The 10,216-nt window shown below is 44.1% G+C and overlaps 1 protein-coding gene across 3 annotated transcripts in view; it reads right to left on the bottom strand.

The window, feature by feature from the left end:
• Positions 1 to 2,247: 2,247 nt before the first annotated feature.
• pak4 (p21 protein (Cdc42/Rac)-activated kinase 4) overlaps positions 2,248 to 10,216 on the bottom strand; it is a 46,165-nt gene continuing 38,196 nt past the window's right edge. For all 3 annotated transcript variants that reach the window (XM_061718873.1, XM_061718875.1, XM_061718876.1), the window contains exons 9-11: positions 8,499 to 8,624; positions 8,283 to 8,417; positions 2,248 to 5,889 (exon numbers count right to left, since the gene is read on the bottom strand). In XM_061718873.1, the coding sequence (XP_061574857.1) occupies positions 5,734 to 5,889; positions 8,283 to 8,417; positions 8,499 to 8,624 (417 nt within the window). In that variant the 3' untranslated portion in view covers positions 2,248 to 5,733. The remainder of the gene's footprint in view (positions 5,890 to 8,282; positions 8,418 to 8,498; positions 8,625 to 10,216) is intronic.

Below are 10,216 nucleotides of genomic sequence, written 5' to 3'. Positions count from 1 at the left end.
TCTCTCTCTCTCTGTCTCTCTCTCTCGCTCTGCCGCAGCAAACAATTCAGAGGAAACTGCGGCCAAATGTAACTTGGAAATGAAAACCATATGATTGAGCTGATCTGGCTGTATTGAAATAAAACATGCCACTCAATATTAGATCTTACAACTTCCTGGAACTAGTTTAAAATTAAGCTCAGGAGTCTAAAAATAGGAGTCTGTGAGAAAATTAGTTTCAGAAACCCTGGCAGAAATGCAGGTCCCACATGGGCTGGAAGTGTGTGATCCTGAGACATCTCTGTATACCACCCCAAAATGAAGAAAAAGTTTAAATTGGAGCCTGAAATAAACATTAAGGATTGTCTGTGTATTATTTTATATGTCAGCCACTAAAGGGTTAAAGAGATTGCACATATTTTAACACTCAGCTGTTTTATCAGATGCATCGACAGAGGCATGACCCAACATGTTGTACAATCGCTTCAATCCATGGAGGACTGTGGTGAAAGATGTTATTTCCAGATGGGTGTGAAATTCAGGACGACCCAAAAAAATGTTGCAAAAAAAAAAAAGTCCAAGGAAGATGTCAGTCAAGTCAGAAAACTCTGCAACAGTTGGTGAAAAAAGAAAAAGGCACAACAGAAATATAGAAAAGTGTTTCTTCTGGCCAAACTAAGAAATCAGCTGGAGAAAAATTTGATTTATACCCAACAAAAAACCTGACTGGATAAAAGTGATATTCAGTGATGAAACATGAAGATGTCTTCAGGTTGTCAGTCGGGTAACGAACCAGGGGAGACAGTTGCCATCGGCAACGCGGTAAATACACAGTAAATCTTTCAGATGGAAGCAGGTTTGGAGACGAGCCGTCGTCTTCAGGACGACAGCAGATGATGCTGCAGAGTAAAGGGCGTTATAAACGCTGGACAGCTGCATGCTGGGAAACGAGGCCTGTGGTTTGGAGGGAGAACCCCGATACCCCCTGATGTGGACGACGATGATGATGATGAGCACACTTAAGATCAATAAGGTGAACAGCTCAGTTGTTTTGAGGTTATTTTTTCCTAATTTCTGCAGAAACCATCTGAAGGATCACATCAACATCTGCTGTGACAAAACATCTGCATTTTAAAACTAATTCTTCTTACCTTTCCTCTTAAATCAACAGGCAGGAATTCAATTAAAGATTAAATTTAATTTAATGAAAGATATGTAGAAAAGATTGAAACAGGACTAATGTCTGAGAAAGTGGGAAAGATCGATATGGTACGTGTTAGTTTATCTATTCTCTCATATCTACTTTTGTGTAAAGAGATTTGAGTGACAGCAAGGTTTAATTTAGTTTTCTGTTTATTTACTTTTTTTTTTCCTTTGTTTTTTGGGTCCTTAATGGCCTTTGCATGGTTTACGAAAATTCAGATGCATTAGGTTATGCAACAATTGGGGGACAGATATTTGTGATATTTCTGTGAATGTATGGACCTTTGTGAAATCTCAATAAAAAGAGAATTAAAAAAAATAAATAAATCAACAGATTATAGAGACGATGTATAACTAATTCTTCTTACTTTTCCTCTTTTAACCAACAGATTATAGATTTATATATATAGTTCATCTTTTGTATGTCAAGTATGTCCAGACATAACCGTGTTTTTATGTGCGTTTACAAAGTTTGCAGCTTCATTTTTGCTCAGAGGCACGTCGGCATCAAAGTTCGTTCAAACATCTGTCCTGTGGGGAGCGACAGCGGCGTTGGAGGGAAAAGGACCAGACCTGCGAGGTCGTCGACGCTTCATCGTTTGGCACAACGTGAACGACTCGGCGACTCGGAGGAAGTGCTAAAAATACGACTGTGCTGACTCCACATCACGGAAAGAGTTTTCTTCCTGCCTTCCGCTGGTCGTCCTCCCTCAGCAGATCCTCGGCAGGCAGGTGAGCCCTGTACAGGTGCGTCAACATGTTTACGAGATGCTCAGAGATCCTCCACCGAGTCTAACTGCCAAAGCAGCTTTCAAGCAGGTCCAGATGTAACAAAAATAGATAAATAAGTCAGTTTCCCTGCAATAAAGCTCCATAAAGGTAATCTAGAAGCTGCAAGGTGTTACCATAGTTACAGTACCTGTACAGAACAGCGGCAGGTTCATTTTTCTTCTGATCAGTCAAACTGTTGGTGTATTATATACATATATATATGTTCAGATCTGTGATCTAATCTTGTCTGGACCCACGTGACCAACTCTTCAAACAGAAAACACACAACCTGAGTCTTTTACAAAAAGTGTATTTTTTAAAATTTGAAAAGGGAAGTCTATGCTTTTTTTTTTTTTTTTGCTTTTTCCTTTTTCTTTTTTATACAACACCAGTGAAATTTACAAAGCATGTTGCTGCAGGTACAGTCGACAGGATAGTCACACAAAACATGTTTTTTTTTAAAAAAGAGGCGAGTCGACATGAATCTGAATGGCCCCCGGTTTTCCCCCGTAATCCAGATCCTGGTGGGTTAGTGGTCATCGCGGCTTCTGGTGAAACGGTCACCGAGGAAACCAGGGGGGGTCCTTTTCCAACAACAAACAATACACCCACCCCCCCAAAAAAAGGTTGGAAGATGCACATTAGCAAGGCACTACACCCTAACGAGCAGCAGATGGGCTTCTGATGAATCAAACTGGACCTCAAACCCGTCTAAGAGGTCCGAGGGAGAAATAAACTCGGATACGAGAGATGGGGAGCGTCCCGGGAGTCTTTCACCGCCCGAGTTTAGAAACGCTCGCGTTGGGGTTCGTTAAGGCAGGAAATCAGACACAAACAGCAGCTAAAACCCGTCCGGGTAACGAGTTTACTTCACAACCCGTCAGAGCGGACGAAGGGACTCGTCTGAGATGTTCACGCTGATAACGACGCGCCAACGACCCGGTGGGACGGGTCCTACGCCTGGACAAGACACCAAACTCAGTTTACATGTAACATATTGATTTACGGCTCCAGTAAAGGCGATGCCGTTCCAGAAGCAGGTAATGTGATTTGTGCTTGTTTGACCTTGTCGGGTCAAAGGTGAACGGATCCGATTCTCAAGTGAGTTTTGGAGCCGGATTCAGAAACTGTGATCTGGAATGTCCGGAAACACTTCCTCAAAACCGAAAACGGGGAAGTTCAAAGTGTTAAATCAGCAAAAAAAATCAAATGCTGAGCTGAATGAACTTCACTACCGTTCATTCAAGTTCATCATTTCCTTCAGCTCAGGAGACGTGGACCCCGCTCTGCGCGTCACTGTTCCGACCACAAAACGGATCCAGGCGCAGATAAACGTTTAAAGTCTGGAAAGCTGCAAAGAAAACAAAGCACAGGGCGACAGATTTGTGCAGAACGAGTGGTTTTAGTGACAGAATGCGGCGGTGGCGAGGTTACGATTCATCAAAACAAACTCGTCTGAGGCGGAAAAAAAAAAGAAGAAAGAATGAACTCACGTTTTCAAGAAGGAAGTGACAACTTCTGCTCTCACAGATATCAGCACATCATAGCAGTACAATATTCATGTTACAGATCCAGACTTCCACTACATAAACAACTGAGGGAGCTGGAATATCCAGAACGAGACGTCTGGAAGGAAGTGCTTCAGGTTTTTTTTGTTTTCCACAGAGGTTGCACATCTGCAGGGTCAGGGGTCGTATCTGCTGCTTCTCAGGAGAAACGTCCTCATGAACTGAGCCTCACGACAACATCCACGCGTGGAAACGGTGACTCCAGCTCACAGATCAGGAAAAAAACAAACAAAAACTTTCGTGGTGATTAAAGTGGTCCCTGCTTTATAAAGTCTCGCGAGGCCTCAGTGTCGTCAGTTACTCAGTTTTCACCTTCAAAATACACGAAGCCATCGACCTCCAGCTGCTGCGCCGGCGTGTTTAAACCGTGCGTGGAAACATCACAGCGGGTGTGTTGTGGCAACGAACGAAGCTGCAGGTCCTCCTCTCTTTTTGACCTCACGGTTTTCAAAACTCTGAGACATAGAAGGAGTGGAAACGGCGGCGGGACTCGTCTGCAGGCTGTTTCTGTGTTTCTGTGTATCTGCGTGTGTCGCGATGCCCCGGCAGGGTGAGTTACAGCAGAGGAATGACATCTTTACCTCGCATCTCCCACAGGAAAAAAGGTTGCCACGGGCGACGGCGTGCAACAACGCATGTCGGCCGATAAGGGCGCCTGTTATCTTGCAGCCTGTGGGCCCTCAGGCGGAAGAACGTCCGTCTATAATTCAATGTCCGCAGTTTGGATTCAACCTGAGGTTTTTCTGACGAACCCTGATGCAACGTTAGACTCAGTGTGAGGTTTTTGTTTATCCACCTAACGGTCCACTTGGCACGGCGGGAGTGTGACACGGGGGTCATAAATCTCAGGGAAGCTGCTTTCCTTCCCGCTCGATTCGACACCTCCCGGAGTCCCGCTGAGTCGGGTTTCCCTTTAAGGTGGACAAAGACTCACTGTTGGCGCCGCGAGGCCAGCGGCGGATCCACTCCGGAGGAATGTGGCGGACATTTGTCGCATCGGCAGCTGGCTGTTTCCCGCCAGAGTTTACGACCAGAGAGTTAAGAAACAGAATAAAAAAACACCCCAGACTCCCGAGAAAGCAGCGTTTTTCAGTTCATTTTCTACATGAAACAAAATATTAGTGTTTTATTTAATTACGAATATAGAAAAGCCTATTTTTCTATAAATACCACAGTAAAATAAAGCGGGAGCCGACTCGTTTAGACTCAGTGTCGCAGGACTGTGTAAGATCTGGACCCCTCTGGGTAACAGCCAGAAGGTCCTAACTGCTCCAATCCAGGAAGAAAAACAGACTAAATTAAATGTTTAGTGTAAATTATCTGCTGAGCTGAAACCGACTGGGAGTGCAGCTTTTATCTCTTGTCAACAGTGCTTTAAAAAAAAATCATCACATTATCTCTAAAAGCTAAACCAGGGAACAAATGATAATAAAAACAATCACAAAACACAGATGGCAAATGATCAGAAGTGACATCTCTCTATGTTCATTGTACTTACACGTGAAAATTATGAGGAAATAAGAGAAAGATTAATCTGCTACCACGACTCCAGTGTTTACCTTTTCAGTTAGTGTACGTTCTGCTCGTTTACAACAGGAAACTAGGGCTTTTAATTACTACAAAATAAAAGTTTGTGCGAGTCGTCAGACTTCGTCTCTCAGTAGTACGTCCCGAACGGGTCGGAACAGCGTCCCAGTTCTGAACTGAGAGATTTCTCCGTAGTGGAAAAAGTTCAGGTTCCAGATTGTCCAAGAAGAAGATTAAAACGTTTCTCCGTCCGTCTCTTTGAAAAACAAAACCTAAATCCGGCCGAGGGGCTCGTGGCTCCTTCCGAACCTCCGGCTGCTTCCGCACGCAGAGGACCAGGTACCAACCCGTCCAGCAAAAACCCTCCACAGGTGAGTCGCTGCTGCCCTGGTGCTCCTTCATGACTCTGAGAGACCCCACACACACACACACACACACACACACACACACACCTCGCTGCCTCTCGTGCAGGGCCTGCACCGCCCACAGCTCAGTGACTCACATGAGGATGGGAGAATACTCCTGCACACGTCTCTGAAGAGCGGGCCGGCCGTCTGTGACCTCTGACCTCTCCCCGTGTGTGTGTGTGTGTGTGTGTGTGTGTGTGCAGGAGTATTCTTGCTCCACCTGAGTCTTCACACACTCCCCCTCAAGATTCCCAGAGTTTTAGTGTTCACATTTCCTCTCATCTCATCCGGTTCTGCCTCATCAGGGGGACGATGCAGGACGGCGGGCCGGCCTTGGGCAGGAAGGGGTGTTTGAGCATCTCGCTGGCCGTGGCTCTCTGCGCCGGGTCCCGCACCAGCATCCGGTCCAGGAAGCCTTTGAGCAGGGGGGAGACCTGGGGGGAGAGAACATCCACGGTCACCAAGGCGACGCCTCATTTCACATTCATTTCTCAAGCAGACCACTAAAGCTGCAGAGATGGTCGGTGCTTCACCAGCCGATCACCTGATCATAGATCAATACTCAATAATATCTTTATATATATTCTTTCAACCTAAATTGAATACGAAAAGATTGCAGACAAAATTGAAGAATAAATGTGTCTCGGTCCACATCTGGCGGGATGAAGTTGACCGACGGCGTCTGAGTCGGGCTCAGCGTGTTTTTGTATTTGAGGTTTATTTTTGCAGGTTTTCTACAAAACGGTGAAAACGAGAGACTCAAAATGTGTTTGAGTCAAGTTTTATACCAATAAGTCAGAGACGGAGCAACAGAACCTGATGTCTGATGACATTTCACCTGCAGCTTTTCAAAATATTACACACCAACATTTACTGTATCTTTTGTGCAGCGCATTCACATAAACGAGGTCTGTGTTTCACCACAACCTGCAGATATTAACCCGCAGAATCATCGTTTATTTTAAACAAATGTTTAAGCAACAAATACCCTGAATATTGACCGGAAGTGTTTGATTAAACTTTAACAAGTTACAAAACTCAATAAATAAAGGCAGATGTGCTTGAGTTACCGTGGTAACAGTAAAGCTGCTATAATTATCCCGGGAGAAGAAAATAAGAGGCTAATTTTTGTTCTATAACAGAAACCAGCTCCGTCAGACCATGTTAAGTCTTCAGGGGGAGCGTGAAATATCAAAAACCAAGAAAAGGATCTTAACTGAAACCTTTGAGATTTACAGATATTAAAGAAATCCTTTGATTTAAAAAATAAATCCACCCGAGTTTGTTCTTTTTCAAGTTCAACTGGAATCGAACTTAACCCGTCACAACACGTCTAATGCTTGGAAATTACTTTGCAAATTGCTTGTTTTAAAGAGAATTTCTTAACAACCCAAACAAGTTTGATTACAGGTCACACTTGGAGGCGGAGCGAGATTACGAAGCAGTTTACTCTTCCCGTTACTTCCTTTTCTAAGAATTTCTGCTTTACATCAGTCCTTAGACATAAATGAAGGTAAGCTCTGGTTCTAGTTAACAACAGATGGTGTAATGCTGACGGCATCGTGAAGCAGCGTCTCTGCCCTCCGAGTGGTGAAACTGTCCATCTCTTATCTGCTGAGAGTTCATCTGCGTTACTTTTTATAGCCTCTCCATCAGCACCGTGTGACATCATCAGGTCACTGGTTACCAGGCGACCAACACAACAGCGCGGAGCATTCGCGGCCGTCTCTGGAGACTTCAGATGAGACTCTCTGCTCGTCCTCCCTGCTGACGGCTCGTCAGCTGAGGTTGATTTTGAGGATGACTTTTCTCGGTTAACAAAAGCGTCATTCAGTTCAATCTAATTGTGTTTCATAAGTGTGGGAGGGGACTTGTGAAATGTACCGCATCACTAGATGATTAAGCAACAGAAGCAACCTGGCTTCCCGTTGATGAGTGAACCTTTAAAAGCTCAGGTCAACGCTCGGTCACAGATAACTCTCATAATTCTCAGCATCAATGCATCTGAACTGCTGCAATCTTTAATTGCACCGCTTGTAAATACAAATAAGGCCAGCTGTGGTAACTTGTAGGCCTGTGTTGAAAAAATCGATTTCCCAATTCTAAATCGATTCTCATATTAACTCCTAAAAATCGATTCATATGTCTAAAGATCGATTTTTTAAAATTTTATTTATTTTTTTTCTTCTTTTATTTATTTATTTTTTTCATCATTACATTACAACTTTTGATTATTTTTTTGTTTATCCCCAAAAAAGGAATGTTTTGTTGGACACGAGAATAACTGGTGCCATGTTTTTGCCTTTAAATATGTTTAAAGGTATGAAAACATTAAAGTGTTAGGTTATAATTGCATAAATTGTCTATATTTCATTACTTTATATACTGTCTTGGGGTTACATTTGCAAAAAATGCTAAAAACCAAATGCTCAAAAATTAAAAACCAAAATAGACCGAAAATGGAACAAATAAAAACGGAATGTGGGAAAAAATAAAACCGATTTCTCTGTTTGCTGCCCTGGATCTGTTTGATAATTCTGACCCACATGATGTTTCTGAAAGCAGTTCTATCAGCATTCTGGGAGCTGATTGGTCCTTACAGCATCATTAGCTGCCAATACTTGCTGTTTAATCTCAATATAATACTAGTAGTAATATTTTGCATAACTACAGTCATATAATTCATGCAACAGCTCAAAAAACAGTTTTAATAACACTAACCCAAATCAATATCGGAATCGAATAGAATCAAATCTTGATAATCTGAATCTTAAGAATCGGAATCGAATCGATTCTTGACATTTGAATCGATCCCCAGCCCTAGTACCTTGTGCAGGTTCTTCAGTTTGGGAGGCAGGTTGTCCCGAATCATCTTCATGGCTTTGAGCGGCGGCTCGTTGAAGTACGGCGGCTCTCCGTCCACCATCTCTATGACCATGATTCCCAGAGACCAGATGTCCACCTGGACACGACGAGGCGGGACGGTCAGCGAACAGAGGAGGGGAAACAAAAACAATCAAATCTATCAAAGAGAGGGTGTTACCTCGGGTCCGTAAGGGAGCCTAGATATGAGCTCCGGCGCCATCCAGTACGGCGTGCCGACCAGGGACTTCCTTCTCTGCACTTCTTTTGACACTTGGGCACAGAAACCAAAGTCTGACAGCTTCACCTGCAGACACATCCGAGCAGAAGTTAAAGAGTTATAAAACAGTAACCTGAAGCCTAAACTGTAATGAAGCTGATCAAGGTATTAGGCATGATTTGTTTTTGTTTTAAACAGTTTAATACCATTTTTTTCTGCAAAAAAGTGACTTAATAATCTGGGCCGGTTAAATTCAAGACTCACAATGAGATTGTTGCCAAAAAGTAAATCTGCAAAAAAGGGAAATGAAAGTAATTGAGGATAGAAATGATGAGCCTGGTTATCTGTCAAACACTCTGGCGTCATCTCTCAGACTAGGTTTTGATAAGCTTTGTGGGTTGCTGAGTTATTTTTGTCCAAAATGTACGTTTGCACCGCAGCTCGAGGGCCGTTCCGGTCAGATCAAGCCGAGTGGGTCACGTCACCCGGTAAAAGCAGCTACTATCAACAGGAAGCTGTGGGGCTGCACCTCTGCAATATGACCCGGGTGTGCCACAAACAATTAAAACCTCAGGACAGAAAGACAGAAATAACTTATTTAGTTAAAAAAAAGGCCATATGCTTAGTAAAACACAAAACCGTCCAGCCGTTTTTCAGAATCATAATAATCCTTTTCTGCGTTAACTTTCAGGCGTGTGAAAACAAACACTTGTGGTTATCAGAGGCTCGACTTCCTCCTTTGTACTTCAATAGTTTGGCTTTTCTGTGCATGAAATCTACTCCACACCCAAGTGACACCAGCTTCACAGCCATCCACCCCTCTTTCTCAGAAAGGTTTTGGTGGGGCTGAATGTTTTGAGAAGTAGCCTCTGATGTCGGCCACAAGGTTGACTGGTAGTTTCACACGCAGAGAGACAGAAGTGAAACCAGAGATGGCATCAGCGATGACTCTCACTCTCTCAGACCAGCAGCTGCTGACTGACAACACTGAACACGTTTTACTTCATCCAGCGCTGATGGATAAACATGAAGTTTAAAGTCTGAACCCGTTCTCCAGAGATGACACCTTTCCTTGAACTCAGGGCTCAGCTCGCAGCTGCACTCGGACACGCCCGCCCTTCTGCAGGGAAACTTCAGGCTTGGTTGAGTCTGCTTCACCCTGGTAGTCAAAACCCCTGGCGACAACTTTCACACGGGCCGCCACCAAAAACACGGCCCGGCCGCGAGCCGACAGCTGCCTGGCTGAGCTGGCGGGAGCCCAGGGGTCTTCCTGCAACACTATAGTGTCATGATTAACTTATAACAGCTTTGCTTTTAAAGCTTCTCGCTAGTTAACTCATGCATTTTCTATTAGAGCAAATGCATCTCTGAAGGTTCCCAGAATTTGCAGAAAAGGAAATGATTTAATGAGATGAAGAGGGAGCGGATGAATTATGTAAAGGGCCGAAGCAAAGAGCTGCGCTGCAGCTATTAGAGCTGTGAAGTTACCCTCGGCAGGCCCATACGCTGACGGACAGCTGTGCATTACCGCCGACATCTGCCTCTACACTGACCACTTTATGCCCGGCAGTTTTACGAGACTCCACTCGAGACAGCTGCGATTCATGGATTTACATTTGTTACTGCTGAGCAGCTGGTGCCACGTCGTTGGTGCCAATCGCCCGCCAACCAGGGGGAAT

Source organism: Cololabis saira, chromosome 4, assembly GCF_033807715.1.
Source record: "Cololabis saira isolate AMF1-May2022 chromosome 4, fColSai1.1, whole genome shotgun sequence".
NCBI lineage: Eukaryota > Metazoa > Chordata > Actinopteri > Beloniformes > Belonidae > Cololabis > Cololabis saira.
The sequence above is the reverse complement of the archived record's forward strand: the minus strand, read 5'-3'. Positions and strand labels throughout refer to the sequence as shown.